General features: G+C 32.7%; 2 protein-coding genes and 2 long non-coding RNA genes across 9 annotated transcripts in view; 1 reads left to right on the plus strand and 3 right to left on the minus strand.

The window, feature by feature from the left end:
• Nucleotides 1–859: 859 nt before the first annotated feature.
• Nucleotides 860–1,588, minus strand: LOC111698726 (uncharacterized). Its single transcript, XR_002764597.1, has 2 exons — nt 1,544–1,588; nt 860–923 (listed from the first exon to the last, which is right to left on the minus strand). It is a non-coding gene; the product is annotated as an uncharacterized LOC111698726 (long non-coding RNA).
• A 780-nt stretch (nt 1,589–2,368) lies between these two features.
• LOC111698718 (jmjC domain-containing protein 4) lies at nt 2,369–11,794 on the minus strand. 6 transcript variants are annotated; one of them, XM_023469128.1, is made up of 9 exons: nt 11,439–11,794; nt 10,670–10,754; nt 9,442–9,544; nt 8,427–8,468; nt 8,296–8,331; nt 5,808–5,847; nt 5,148–5,199; nt 4,999–5,067; nt 2,369–2,456 (listed from the first exon to the last, which is right to left on the minus strand). In XM_023469128.1, exons 1-9 carry the CDS (start codon nt 11,509–11,511, stop codon nt 2,384–2,386), a joined length of 573 nt encoding a protein of 190 aa, XP_023324896.1. In that variant the 5' UTR covers nt 11,512–11,794; the 3' UTR covers nt 2,369–2,383. The 6 variants fall into 6 exon arrangements, with proteins under 6 accessions (XP_023324896.1, XP_023324899.1, XP_023324898.1 ...); XM_023469131.1 differs by lacking the exon at nt 10,670–10,754; XM_023469130.1 differs by lacking the exon at nt 8,296–8,331.
• Nucleotides 11,795–11,852: 58 nt separating this feature from the next.
• Nucleotides 11,853–15,377, minus strand: part of LOC111698720 (UPF0415 protein C7orf25 homolog) — a 19,220-nt gene continuing 15,695 nt past the window's right edge. The window contains exons 16-18 of the mRNA XM_023469135.1: nt 14,764–14,857; nt 12,436–12,523; nt 11,853–12,237 (exon numbers count right to left, since the gene is read on the minus strand). Of these exons, the coding sequence (XP_023324903.1) occupies nt 12,162–12,237; nt 12,436–12,523; nt 14,764–14,857 (258 nt within the window). The 3' untranslated portion in view covers nt 11,853–12,161. The remainder of the gene's footprint in view (nt 12,238–12,435; nt 12,524–14,763; nt 14,858–15,377) is intronic.
• LOC111698722 (uncharacterized) lies at nt 14,073–14,629 on the plus strand. The gene is made up of 3 exons (XR_002764596.1): nt 14,073–14,343; nt 14,453–14,504; nt 14,589–14,629. It is a non-coding gene; the product is annotated as an uncharacterized LOC111698722 (long non-coding RNA).

A 15,377-nucleotide genomic window follows, 5' to 3' on the forward strand; every position in this document is an offset into this window, starting at 1 on the left:
TTCTAAACTCTAGTAGACAAATCATTCTACTGTTAACAGTTTTCTCAAAATGCAACACAAATTTAAAAAAAAAACATCTAAATAAAAAAACTAGCTAGTATAGCTAGCAAAACCATAAAAATAACTTTTCAAAATTAAAGAGACTGTAGTCATTTCCAACCTGGCATGCTCGATCCACAATGGAACCCATTAAATGATATCCTTTTTTTCTATCTTAAATAAAATATGGATATATTATCTTCATTGACCCTCGGAATATGGTTAAAACGGAGTGACCTGCTATGTAAGGTAGTTGAACTGAGTATGCAAACTCAGGATTTACAGATCTTTAAAAAGTTTAATATGTCTCAAATAAATTCGAAAGAAGTTTTCCACAACACTGCATACTCAGTTTAACTACCTTACATAGCCGGTCACTCCCTTTAAGCGTACCCCTTGTGAATCTGACAATCGGATACTCTGGCCATTTGAAAAGTGAACTGTCACTTAAAAATTACAACTTAAATCATTTTATTCAACATCCATCAAACATTAATAATTGTTCTTTCCTTGCTAGCTGTTGATTAAGAATTGTAAGAATATAATTAATATTCGCAGCATTCAACCAATTGTGATTTATTGACAGAGCATCCTTTTCATTATACACTTGGTGGAACCATCCTAAATTATAAACTTGGTAGAACCATCCTAAATTATAAACTTGGTGGAACCATCCTAAATTATAAACTTGGTCGAACCATCCTAAATTATATACTTGGTGGAACCATCCTAAATTATATACTTGGTGGAACCATCCTAAATTATATACTTGGTGGAACCATCCTAAATTATATACTTGGTNGTATGTAGAGTGGACTCACCTGTAGACTAAGTGACTCATTACTTAAAATATCATATACGTAAGTCCCGGGTCGTGTCTCAACCTAAGCACAAAAACTGATAGAATTTTTTAAGGGAACTTAAAGGGACTTAAAGGGACTTTCAAGTGACCCTCCATGTTAAAATGTTAATGCCCGATTATAACGGTACCCTCACTACCCTTAAAAGCTTTGTCTGATGAAGTATGAATTAAATCAATTTTTTGTTCCTTTAAACTTTTTATTTTCATTTGCGGTTTCTCTCCGAATGTGACTTGTGCCTTTCTTGTTTATAATATGTGAAGCGATGGAGAAACTCACAGAATTAAACACTTTTCTAGTCAGAAGAACGACGGCATCTTCCACATTTTTTATCAGATTAAGGTTTCAAGGGAACCGTTGTTAATAGGGCATTGACATCTTTGCATGAAGATTTAAAGTCACATTAAGTTATGATAACAGAGGCCGAATTTAAAGAATTTGAGCCCCGGCTCAAATATGGTTGGTTCCACTTAAAATTGTATTACATTTTTCAAGATTTAGGCCGGCGCTCAATTGAAACCGGTTTTTGGGCGATTTGAGACGCGGCTTAAATTCATTAAATTCGGACAGAAAAACGATATCTTCGTTATTGTTAGGCAGATAAAAGTTTAAAAATAAAAGTTAATAAATCAATGAAATGTTACTTTGTGCTCCTCTCCTGGTGCCAAAAATATCCATCTTTTCACACCTAAACATATATTTAATCAAACTCTTTGATCTTGAACCAAACCTTAACCTTTAACCGAACCTAAACTTGAACTTCCAAAGTCTTTAACCCTATTCCCGCTGGGGGGGGGGTCAATTTGACCCCCCCCTGTAGTTTTTTTTACATAACTCAAAAAGTATTGGTCTGAGGCTGTTGAAATTTTCTNTTTAAAAAATGTGTTTTAAAGGTTTTTAATTTTGTAAAAAAAAATTTAATTCATGAAAATCCGCGATTTTTTTTTTTAAAAATCCGCAAAATTTTTTTCTTCTTTGTTTTAAAATGTCAACAAAAAAAACATGTTCACAATTTAAATAGAAGATGGGCGCGAAGCGCTCTAAAAGCCTAGTTATTTTAGAAAAGGCGTTAAAGGAGACAACCTTTTGAAATTCTGAGCATACATGAGCCTTCCCTGGGGTCATGTGAGGTCTCAGACAAAATTAAAGCCCAATCGGTTCAGTCGTTTTGACGTTTAAAGGATACAAACAAACAGAGATAGAAGCAAAGTATATATATATATATAGATTTCATTCAACATAATTGACTAAATTAGTAAAATATTGTTTTAGAACATATGGGCAGACAATTTCAGGCATTGTTTACGAAAGTATAAGATAGAAAAATAAAGATATCAGGATATCTACGATCATATTTGATAAAACATTTCCTTTCATTTTGTCATTCATAAGGTTAAACTTTGATTCAATAAAACTTGTGTTGTAATTTTTTTTAACTTTTTTCCGGTGATTTCTCAACGTTTAGTAAGAAACTAAAACATTCCTTAAAAAATAATCACCTGAGGACCGATATACACAAACTTATAATCTGTCAAATTTTCTAAATCATGTTCGTTTCTTAAAAAAAATTGAATTAATTATATTTTATTTAAATCATTCAAAATAATCTTTCTAGTTATTAATTTTAGAAAGTTTTTTCTCTTAGTAAATCTAATAGAATGTGTTGGGATAAACTTAATAATTTTCTGGAAACAAAAGCTTGCTTATTGAACAATTTTCACTTGCACTCTTGAAAAACAATACCCTTCAAGGATCGTGACATTTTTTATGATTTAATTTATTTTCAAAGTTCTATCTTGTCAACAAGAAATTCAAAATGCTTTCAATTTAATTCTAAGTTTGCATAACAAAATGTTAGAATTTAATATGCATTCGATATCCAAGAAAGAAGTTTAAAATTTAACCAATCAGCGTGTCATGTTAAGATGTACTCTTTAACTTCTGAAAAACAGTTTTTTTTTCTGGTGTAGATGGTGTCATATCAATTGAACTAAACATCGATTGAACGAAAGTAAATTTGGATTAATGTTTTGTTAAACCCTTAGGTCTAACTAAATGATACATGGTGGGGGTTGAAAAATGTTTATTGGTTAAAACTTGTTACGGAATATATAGGAGCGTTTTTACTTTCTGTGGGGGGATTTAGGGAGCTTTTCAACTGCTGGAATTGATGAGTCTTCAGAACAGGGAGCAGTCTCGAGCAGAACCGTAGAATTTTGGCGATCAGCTAAATAACTACAAAGGTTCACGACTAACTGATTATATATTTTTATCTAAGATACGTGGTAAAAAGTTATAAGCTATATTCACATGATTTATATATCTTACGTGGCTCTTGAAACTCCCCCTAGTCTTCTCAGCTGCCGCGGAGAATTCTCCAAGAAGGACGACTTTCATAACCGCCACAGAATGCTGCTTCTGTATGGAACTGCTTTAAGCTGTAGGTGTAGATGAACCTTTAGAGCTGTCTGGAGCAGAACTGTAGAATGCTGCTTCTGTAGGGAACTGCTTTAAGCTGTAGAAAACACCCAGCAGAGTTCCCATTTACAGAAATAATTGATTCCAACCATGATCTGACATTCTTTGCTAAAAATATGCACTTTGAACTCCGTTACAGTTTATTAAGACTAACGTTCAAAATGACAATAGTCCTAAAATGTGATAAAATATGTTGTTTAATAATTTCGTATTAACATGATTAAATTTATATTTGTTTAAAAGCCTGCTTGTAAACAGCTGACTTTAATTCAATCGGATATTAGTCCAATCGATATAGCATTGTATCTGTAATTGTTATCAAACGTTACTTTTATACAGTAGGGATATCAAAAAAAAGATGATTAAGGAGAAAATCAAAAGTGAGTACATTGGATAATCAGATTAAGCGAGATCGTGATTAAGAATATCTCATTCTAAAGTTTTCAGCTCTGTATACATCAAATCTCTGGAGATTTGGGTCAAAATTGCAGACGTCATATTTGCAGCTTGTGTAACAATGTACATTGCAATGAAGGTTTCAAGCTGCTGGTCATAAAAACTGCAATATCTCTCTCAGTTTCGACAGAAAATAAAAGGTTTCATATTTCATGTCATCATTAAAAATCATATACTTCGCATTATATACACTTTTCATTTTCCACTAAAACTGCTAAGTATGACACGAAATCAAGGGCTTACAGTTTTATTAAAGATTGAATTATACAGGAATTGAGTCTTAGGTTCAAGCTTAAATTTTCAAATCCCTTTGTCTTTACACCCTGATATTTCAAACTTTGATTATTTGATCTAACAGAATTAATTGTTTGAAATATCTAAGGTCTACAATATTGGGTTCCAAAGATAAAGGGATTATAGAACCTGAGTTAGTAGCAAAAACACTAATTTGAATAATCTTAGATCTTAATTTAGTACAAATATATTGAAATACGACACCCAAAGTGGACGAAATGCAACCTTAAAAGTTTTATGTAAAATTCTGGTGTCTGGATATTTTAAAATATTGTGTATATACTTGGTATGGAAAATATACATTTACCTATTTAATAATAATGTAACAGCAATATTCTGTTATCAGGTATAAGTTCAAATATCGGTTAAATCTATGGATTTACCGGGCCTGTGGCCGAATTTAAAGAATTTGAGCGGCGGTTTAAATTTAAGCCGCGGTTTAAATATGGTTGGTTCCACTTAAAATTGTATCAAATGTATCAAGATTTTAGCCGGCGCTTAATTCAAACCGGGTTTTGGCGGAAATTAAACCGCAGCTCAAATTCTTTAAGTTCCATCTCTGGAATGTTAGGACTTCGTAGAGAAGGTTTAAAAAATCATAGCTTGGGCACCCACCTTTGCCTTTAGTTTTCTTTATAACCGTCGAACCAGTTATATTAAAATTGTTAAACTAAGCTTATGACTTCCAAACAGAGAAACAAACATATATTACTACTTTTTTACATATAATGATACAATAAAGAATCATTGGATAGTATACCTAAAAACGTACTATTTCAAACTAATGAATTCTGTTACATCAAATAATTTGAGTTTAGAATATCAAAGGTGGAAATGGCGGGGTGGGGGCAGTATTGAGGTGAAATTCTACCTTAAATCCCTAAACTCAAGCCATTCATTTAACCAATCCGAAGAGAAGTATATTGGTGTTGTGTATGAACTAAAAATAAAAATGTTTCATAAAATTTCTTAATTTTTTATTTATTATTACTGTAATCTACAAAATCAATTTCTTTTAACCTGTAGTTTTTAAGATCTAGGTATTCCTTCGATTCCTTCAGAAAATGCCAATCTTTAAGAAGATTTTAATTCAAAATGATTCATGCTATATATAAAGTCGTAATATCTGTTAGTTGTCCGATTATAACTCATAAACCCCTAGACCGATTTGCTCTAATTTTGATTGGGGAACTCGGTAGAATCTCGGGAATGTTCTTATCCTGGCTTACAAATTCTTGGTCAACTTATATTAGCTTAGTTTCCAGGCAAAGCTGGGTTCCCAAGCTAGTACAATATATGTGAAACAATAAGCCTTGACATACTTTCTCTTCAGTGACCAAGAGTTAAAAGTCTGATCATTTCACACATGGATTTTTTGTAAAAAATATTCCAAGATTTTAACAATATTAGCTTCACCTAAAAACTGAACTTTCCTTGGGAATAGTAAACCCACTCAACATAGAACTTTAAAACCAAGTTCATCATCCCTATGGTTCTAACGAGATTCTCAAAATATAAGTCAAATTTGTCCAGGGGTTCATAAGTTATGATAGGACATAACAACAAACAGCAAAAAAAAACCCCGAAGATTACAGAGAAACAAAAAGTGTGTGGGGGTGGGACTGTACAGTGAACATAGATGCAAATTAGACATTTAACATGATAAAAATTAAAATCTTCCTTTTAAATATTTTATTTGATGTCTGGGAGATCCCCAATACTGAAACAAAGTGATACCAGAGCTGGAAACTTTTGAATTGGCGATATCGGGATTAATGCTTGATCCACTCTTTTTCTTAATCTCAAGATTAAATAATGGTTGTTATTAATCTCCAGATTATTTAACTGATCCGGATTAAGGATATCCCATTCTAAAGTTTTCAGCTCTGATGATACAGGGATACGGATACGGAAAATACGATTGGAAACTCTTAAATATATAACATTTGCAAGTGTACATTAAGCCTTCTGCCGTGAATGTGGTCTTTTATTGGTTTATTCAATGATTTGGCAAAAAAAAAGAAAATGTTCATAAAGGGTATTAAAAAAACTTTACTCTTTTTTCTCTCACTGGCTTTATTATCATCCAATCATAATGAAATTGATATCACAATGTCTGTAGGACTACAACATGGATAAAAAATTATCGGATTTGGTCAACACTGCTCTGAATGAAACTGATCAGCATCCCTGCAAAAGAACATTAACAAAGCTAAAGGAGGTCCAGAACTTGCTTAAAAACGACAAAGTCTATTTAAAGGTGTCCAATATAAGCCTAAACTCTTTAAAGCTTTGTTAGTTAACAGATGGGTGGAGCTAATATGACCAAACACCAATTTGGAGGACACTGTAAACCACAATTTCCAGGTAAATTCAGACCCAGTTCCTTCCCTTCTCCTTTAACAAGGAGAACAGCTTCAGGGGACCAATACTATACGCTGATGGAACCATATTCTATTGCAAAAATTAGTATATCTAACTATCCTATCAACTCTGGGCGTACCATAGACATGGCTCGCGTAACAAAGACTTAAGACGACTATACGGAATTTATACTGTCTGTTTTCCTTAATGCATGATTTCCTGGAACAGGGTGTACACTTAAATAATACTACATGTCATCTTGTCCATTGTTTTCTGGTTATTACTGTATTCGAACCCACAATCTTCGGTTTAGGAGACCGACGCCGTATCCATTAGGCCACGCGGGCTCGTAATTTTTGAGTAGGGGGTTTCAAACTCTATTGAGGCCAGACTAAACCTTGTAAACAGACACCACAACCATGCCAGCCTCTTATGAAAAAACTTAAATCAAAGTTTGGGTTACACCTGACAAGAACTTAAATAATGTCCGGCCCATAATTGAAAATATTTGGGCCGTGGCAAACAAGAAGGTTGCAAGGAAAAAATATGAAATCTATATCATCTAAAGCAGTGTGGCGAGAATAGGAAATCCTAGCCGGGTAGGCTGCTCAAAAACTCCTCCCAAGAGATTCAGAACAGGGTCGACCAAATCCGATGATTGTTTAACCATGTAGTCCTACAGAGACAATGTGATATTAATACCAGTATGATCGGATAATAAATAAGCCTGATGAGAGAAAAAAGTGTGAAGCCTTTTTTTTGACACCCTGTTCCAGGAAATCATGCATTAAGGAAAACAGACAGTATAAATTCCGTATAGTCGTCTTAAGTCTTTGTTACGCGAGCCATGTCTATGGTACGCCCCTGCTCAATGGGGGATTCTTGTTCGCCCCTGTGACGAGAGAGTATTCTGTACAGATGTTTCTGGAAGTAATTGAATACGAGGAGAAACTTGTTTTATTTTGTATGTTTTGATTTTACTGCGCAAGCGCAGTTTGTGTATTGGACGGATTTATAGTAAAACGTTTGTGCTAGTATATAGTTGGAATTCGTAAAGTGTGCTAATATTTCGTGCTGAAAACCCTGCGAATGACTGTGGTAAATATGTTTAAATGTTATTTTCATTCTACTCAATGTTTTCAAGAAAAAGTTCTAAAATATTTATTTCTTATATTCAATATGTATCCTTGAGAAATAATTTTGTAAGTAATCGTATGATAAATATTGGGTTGTTCATGGTTTTTAATGCCTGAGGGATACTTTATTTGTTTCTTGTACCCTCAATGCTTTTTCCATGAGATATAAATGTTCCTTGTTCATTAGACTGAAGCTGCTAATCCGAAATAAAGTTCAAGCCCTATCCTGTGTATTTATTCAACATGAGGAGGATTGAGCAACGGAGTGCTTACGGTTCGGTTCAAAGGAGTTCAACTCGGTACTATTTTTATACAAACTAGGGCAACGCCAGTTGCGAAACAGTCTTATCCTTTCGGGTAATCATTTAAAAATTTTGTCTGAACCAAAATGTTAGATAAATTTTAAAATAAAATAAATTTATTTTCATATGGTTTTTTTTTCCTGCTCATATCTTCTTGGCTCAGAGATAATATACGTGTTAAAAGCAAACTTATAAGAAAAAACAATTCAAAATATATCGTCCAGATTTTTATTGACCCTATTAAGAACGAAAAACATTAAACTTTTAATAAGTCATTAAACCTTTTCCCAAAAAAATGTCATTCCCCAATGAACTAAATTAAGTGAAAAAAAATTAAGAGCTTTTTTCCTTTTATTAATCTAATACCTTCCTATATTCTCCAATAGTTTCCGTTATACAGACCTAATCAAAAATCAATATCATTTTTCTTGAGATATATCAAAATTAATATCAGTTTTTTCTCTCTTAAGAATAGAAAATTAAATGTTCGTGTGTACCTGAGAGTTAAAATACCGTTCACCACAACTGTAAACAGGAACCTAGAAATTTATCAATGATTATGTTCCACTGTATCTATGATTATGTCCCACTGCACTGTATCTATGAGTATGCTCCAAAACATCTGTTATTGTGTTCCAATGTATCTATGATTATGTTCCAATGTATCACTGATTATGTCCCACTGTATCTATGAGTCATGCTCCAAAATATCTGTTATTTTGTTCCAATGTATCAATGATTATGTTCCAAAATATCTGTTATTTTGTTCCAATGTATCTATGATTATGTTCCCATGTAGTTATGATTATGCTCCAAAATACAGTAGCTGGAACAACCTTTAATGACCTCCAAAATTGAAAATCTTTTAACCATAATATGTATATCAAACGAAAGCTAGGAACCAAGGGAATACTATGGCAACAACAAATCTATTGTTTGAACTTCTAATGACCTAAAACGATCTATAATAACCTCCATTAAAATATTTAAATATGGCTTTAGGCATGTATTCCCTGAGTCCTAGCTTTCGTTTGATATGCTTAAAGCCATAGTTAATACATTTTTATTTTTGGAGGTCCTTAAAGGTCCTTAGAGGTCATAAGAGGTCCTTAGAGGTCCTTAGAGGTCATTAGAGGTCATTAGAGGTCCTTAGAGGTCATAAGATGGTCTAACACTGGATTCGCTGCTGCTACTGTGTTCCTGGGGTTCCTAGCTTTTAATTGATATGCATATATGTTTCAAAAGTATCTGTGACTATGCAGTTCAAAGTTTACTTGTTTCTTTTTAGTCTTAAAGTAAACTTTTTTAATCTTTAAGTACACTTTTTAGTCTTTAAGTACACTTTTTCGTCTTTAACTACACTTTTTAAGTTCTTATATAGGCTTTTGCTTAGAGTTCTATTGGTTTAAATAATCTTGTACTAAGGTTCCGTGAAAATATGTGTACTAAGCGTTCCGTGTTCTTAAAGGAATAAAGGGTGTGTTCCATGATTTTAGGAAGCCTTCCTGGTACCTGATGTTCTGGTGACAGGTGTTCCAGAAAGAAATCCAGGCATGGTTCCTCCTCCTTTACCCAATCCTTGCAAGCGTTCCAAGAAAAATGTTCCAGATAGTTCCTTTGTTTTACATTTTTTATACTTTTTATCAAAACATAAGATCGGCGATGGAAATTGCTAAATGAAGGATAAGATTATAAGATTATAAGAGACGAGATCTGAAAGAAGATTGCAATAAATATCAGGAATTCAATTTAAATTTCATCAAAATACCCTCAACATTTATCGATTTAAAAACTATATAAAAATTCTCATACATGCAGCACCATTTTCCTAAATAGCTAAGAGAGTAGTTCTGAATTCATTTGAATAAGTTGATTTTGCCCCATTAGACCAAATTCTTTGCAGAATTTAATTTCTTCAACATTGTTGTTCCATATCTGGGAATTAATCCATGCTAAGCCCGTTTCACTAGTAGCATTACGGGCATTATTGTTTTAGTCGCTTGGAAACCTGATTTTCTTGAGGGAATGAATTATGATAAATTGGGGAAAAAAATTGAAAAATTGAAATCAAAAGGCAAGTTTTTTCATTCTTTTTGATATTTTTTCTTCAAACAAAATAATTTACATTCCCCAATTCTGCGGGGGGGGGGAAATGGTTTTTTTAGGAAAACATGCACCCCTGAACTAAACTTTCCATATAAAGTTCGACCTCGAATATCAAAGGTGGAAATGGNTTAGAATGTTTAAACCAAACTGAGAACATTCCCGTGGTTCTATCAAGTTCCTCATTCAAATGGGTCAAGGGGTACATGAGTTTTGATCGGACAAACATAAGATTCCTATTCTACTTTTGGAAATAGTTTTTATTTTATTTTAGTTTTTATTAATATACAATATACTAGAAAAATAGATTGTACTGTGAATACTTGTTTCCCCTGAGATAGATTTATCATTCATACAATTCATTCAATTTATTTCCAACTACTCATACAACACAGGTTCTGTAGTGGATTGTCAACTTAGGTAAAGAGACCTACTCCAGAACTGAACAAACAACGCATACTTCCATTCTTTATATCCAGAAATAAAATGGGTAGGAAAATTGAAACCAAGGGTCGAGAGCTGACAACATTTTAAAATCAGCCAAATCTCATGTTCACACTTAAAATAGAAAATGGGCTCGAAAGCTCCTAAAAGTCTAATAATTTAATAATGTTTCTTGATATCAATGTAAGCCTTCCTGATTATACAAGGTTTGTTGCTCTTCAAAAACTTAGTGAAAAATTCTTGATATCCAAGCTCACTGTGGTCCATAACCTCAGTTACTTAAAGAGAATGCTAAAGTTATTTTAGGTGAAGCTTTTTAACAATGACTTACAATGGTACGCCTTTATCATAACAACTGTTGCGAAGAAACTTTTTTTGGACAAATCAAGAAAAATAAAATTTTTCCTTCTTCTTGTGACTTTGTGGGTGTTTTCAGAAATGCTTTGAGTGCACCGCGAATTGTCAATCCCCCCCCCCAAAAAAAAAATTTATCTTCGTCACTGGCAATGAGAAAGGTGTTGGGTATTTTCCCGAGGTACAATTCCCAAGTAACAATTTTCCAAGGGCAACTTCCCACATGTTAGGTCTTATGAGGCTCCGTAGGCTGCATTGGGAGCCGAGTGCTGCGGCTAGGATGGGTTGAGAGGTCGAGCGCTGCGGCTAGGATGGGTTGGAGGGCCGAGCGCTGCGGCTAGAACATGCTATGGGGCGGAGCGCTGAGACTAGAACAGACTTGAGAAGTTGTAGCTTGGAAAATTGCTCATTTGGGAAGTTGCCACTTGGGAAAAATGCTTTTTGAGAAAGTACCAAACATCCATAATGAAGAGGATAAAGGGGCGACGGTTTGGACTTAAATCTTAATTTAAAATTTTTGACGGAGGGTTATTATAAAAAATGTTGACAATTCCTGTATTTAAAAATTAAGATGACTTTAACAATTTTATCTATCAGTATAAAATTACCTAGACATTCTGATAGGAACTCCTCGCCCATTCTATCTGAAAATATTTTTGAAGTAAAAGAATGAAATGACATAAAAAACTGTTAACATATTTTATTCAAAATTGTGAGATAATTAATTGTGAAAGATGATTTTTAAAAGAAAGTAACAAAACTTAATAATAGATCAAAATATTTATTTCACCACACAGTATCAAATGATTTTTTCCTCTCAATGCAAATTGAAATTGCATCAACTCCCAAGAAACAAAATATGAGCTACTAGCTGAAGGCATTGCTCGTGGAAAAAAAATGAAGAAAAAAAAATTTAACAAAAAAAATGAAGAAAAAAATTCGATTTTTTAAAGCCTATAACACCCCCGGCCACCCATGAGTGTCCACAAAAAATTCAGCCCAATCGGCAACATATATATGTACGAATGTCTTGTTTTATTATATAGATTGTAAATAAAATAAACAACGGACTAAGATTATTATCTAATAGCACAAAATTTTGCTTTAAAAGTTTCAAAAAGGAATATAAAAATTATGCTTTTACATGCAAGGTATCATAAATTATGCAGAGTATCAAGAACTATGCAAGGTATCAAGAACTATGCAAGGTATCATGTACTATGCAAGGTATCAAGAACTATACAATGTATCATAAACTATGCAGGGTATCAAGAACTATGTAAGGGTTCATGAACTATGCAGGTTATCATGATCTTACTAGTAACAAAGTATCATGAACTATCAACGGTTTCCTGAGTATGCTGTGACGTAATATTCAATTCTTCAATTTCCTTCAGATTTAAAGCTCTAAAATAAACAAAAACTTTTATAAACTCTTTTTGCAAAACTCAATGGAATAAAATAAAACAACAAAAAATTTGATTATTAATTTGAAAATCTGTTTCTAAAACGGATCTGCTAAACAGTTCGCTAAAGAAGATTTCCAGTGTAATTCATTTATACGATTTTTTTAAATTTTCAACAGATGATCTTTAAAAAGTTTCCCTAATTTGTTTTCCCTCAGTTAGTGCTCTAGACTCATGAATAATTACAGCCAGGTTCAATCCTTGTCCTCCTGCAGCTCTTACAAACCCTAGTATACAGATCATTAGTTGGATTCATAAATAGATAATTATTAATTACAGATCATAACTTGTTTCATAGATAATTATTTATTAATTACAGATCATAACTTGATCCATAGATTATTATTAATTACAGATCATTAGTTGGATTCATAGATAGATAATTATTAATTACAGATCATAACTTGTTTCATAGATAATTATTTATTAATTACAGATCATAACTTGATCCATAGATTATTATTAATTACAGATCATTAGTTGGATTCATAGATAGATAATTATTAATTACAGATCATAACTTAATCCATAGATAATTATTTATTACAGATCATTAGCTGGATTTATAGATAATTGGAGATCATTAGTAGATTAATAGATAATTAGAGATCATCAGTAGATTAATAGATAATTGGAGATCATCACTAAATTAATAGATAATTGGGAGATCATCAGTAGAATCATGGAGAATTATTAATCACAGATCACTGTTGATTCATTCATGATTATTAATTACAGATCACTGTTGATTCATAGATAATTATTAATTACGATCAATGTTGATTCATAGATAATTACAGATCATTAGAGAATTCATAAATAATGACAGATCTGAAGTGGATTCATAGATAATCACAGTTTAATGGTGGATTTATCGATACTTGCTTCGCATTAGTTAATTCATGGAAGACACCATCAAAGAACTCATGTATAATTGTAGATCAATAGTGAATTCATAGATAGTTACAGATCGTAGGTGGATTAAAGGATAATTGTCAAGAACACAATCATCTTTTGTAGTTAACATAACATGATGATCAACAGTCTTGCAATTCGTAATAGATAATTACCAGATTTGGCAACTACACAATTATATGTCTTGACAATAAGACAGTTATCTGTACTGGCAGTAACATGATCACGTGTCTTGGCAATTACACAAATATCTGCACTGGCAAAAAGATAACAATTATCCTCTCAGTATAAATGAATAACATATTAAACTGAATTGTATAGTTTATAATCTACCAGCTGACAATGACAATTATCCCCTGTCTTGGCAATATACCATACTTTCCTGTTATGGCAATATTCTATAATCACCTGTCTTGGCAATATACTATAATCCCCTGTCTTGGCAATATACTATAATCCTCTGTCATGGCAATATAATTTATAATCCTCTGTTTTGGCAATATACTTTATAAGCCCTTGTCTTGTCAATATACTTTAATCACCTGTCTTGGCAATGTACTGCCCCTGTCTTGGCAATATAATATGATACCCTGTCTTGGCAATATACTACAATCACATGTCTTTGCAATAAACTATAATCACCTGTCTTAGCAATATCATAATCCCTGTCCTGGCAATATACTATAATCCCCTGTCTTGGCAATATACTACAATCACCTGTCTTTGCAATAAACTATAATCCCCTGTCTTAGCAATGTACTATTATGATTCCATGTCTTGGCAATATACTATAATTCCCTGTCTTGGCAATATACTATAATCCTCTGTCATGGCAATATAATTTATAACCCTCTTATAAGCCCTTGTCATGTCAATATATGTAAAATCTAACAAAACTTGTTCTGATTGCAGGAACACCGGACAAAAGAAGATCTTCCTGAATGATATTTTATCAAGAAAAGAAAATGTGATTCTCCAAATAAATAATCAAGAACGGAGAAACAATAAATATTCAATTCTTCATGTTGCAGAAGTTGAATACAAGAATGTAAACCTCACTTGAAACCATGGGCACCAACCTGCTTATCCAAGAATACCTGCCCTGAGTCAAGATAAACCAGAGCATTAAAAGGTATTTAAAACTCTTAAAGCCATGAATTAAACAATGATATGTGGAACCCAAACTCTTCTAGTCCCAGAGATAGGGACTTGAGAACACATTAACATTAGTCTTTGTTCAGGCAGAGTTACGACTCTGATATCTGGAAACAGCTGAACCCAATCCAGATACAGGTGAATAAATACATCCCTAAATCCAAGTTATTAAAAAGAAAAAACTTAACAATAAAATCAATACTAAAACATGATTTTATTTAGTCACAATCACGCTAACCTGTGACTGAGGGTTCGACCGCAGGGAGNTCATAATCCCTGTCCTGGCAATATACTATAATCCCTGTCTTGGCAATATAATAATCACCTGAATTAGCAATATCATAATCCCTGTCCTGGCAATATACTATAATCCCTGTCTTGGCAATATAATAATCACCTGAATTAGCTGTAACTGTTAGAATCTTGAGATTGTCCCCAGTCCCAAATATAGCTCTAGATCTATCCTTGATTTTACCAGATATATGGAGGTTCTAAAATTCAAACCTTTGTTAGAGACAGGGATGTATATTTTTTAGAATGACACCCCACCCCATACTTTTTGATACTTCACCCCCAAAAATTCATTTATTTTCCTCTAGAAACATCATTTGTTTTCCCTAATTTAGAGAATTAAAAAACTAGAAGAAAAAACTACCCTCCGGCAAATATATAACTTCATGGGAAAAAAAGATTTTCGAAATGGCGGGGGGGACAAAAATTGGAGAAAATATACACCCCTAACATTGTGCACGGGTTTTGGAATTCCTTAAACTGCCACTAAGAATTACGTTACATTGATAAATTCTGAGTGAGAAAATCTCTTCCTAAATATAGTCAGAAGGACACAATTTGTACTTAATATTAGAAATTCTTTTCAACAGAAATATTCTAGATATTTTTAATATAAAATATGAAAATATATTCACACTTTCTAATATTTCTATATAAATATATATATATATATATATCCATAGACACAGTGTTTCGTCCTATTAGGACTCATCAGTATGG

Source organism: Eurytemora carolleeae, unplaced genomic scaffold, assembly GCF_000591075.1.
Source record: "Eurytemora carolleeae unplaced genomic scaffold, Eaff_2.0 scaffold331, whole genome shotgun sequence".
Lineage (NCBI taxonomy): Eukaryota > Metazoa > Arthropoda > Copepoda > Calanoida > Temoridae > Eurytemora > Eurytemora carolleeae.

Coding starts and splice junctions, on each gene's coding strand:
- LOC111698718 (XM_023469128.1), bottom strand. CDS start 11,511: ATGTCATTTCATTCTTTTACTTCAAAAATATTTTCAGATAGAATGGGC. Junction 8,332..8,426: donor AACGGTATTTTAACTCTCAG/GTACACACGAAC, acceptor ATTTTTGATTAG/GTCTGTATAACGGAAACTAT. Junction 5,068..5,147: donor CTAGATCTTAAAAACTACAG/GTTAAAAGAAAT, acceptor TTTTATTTTTAG/TTCATACACAACACCAATAT.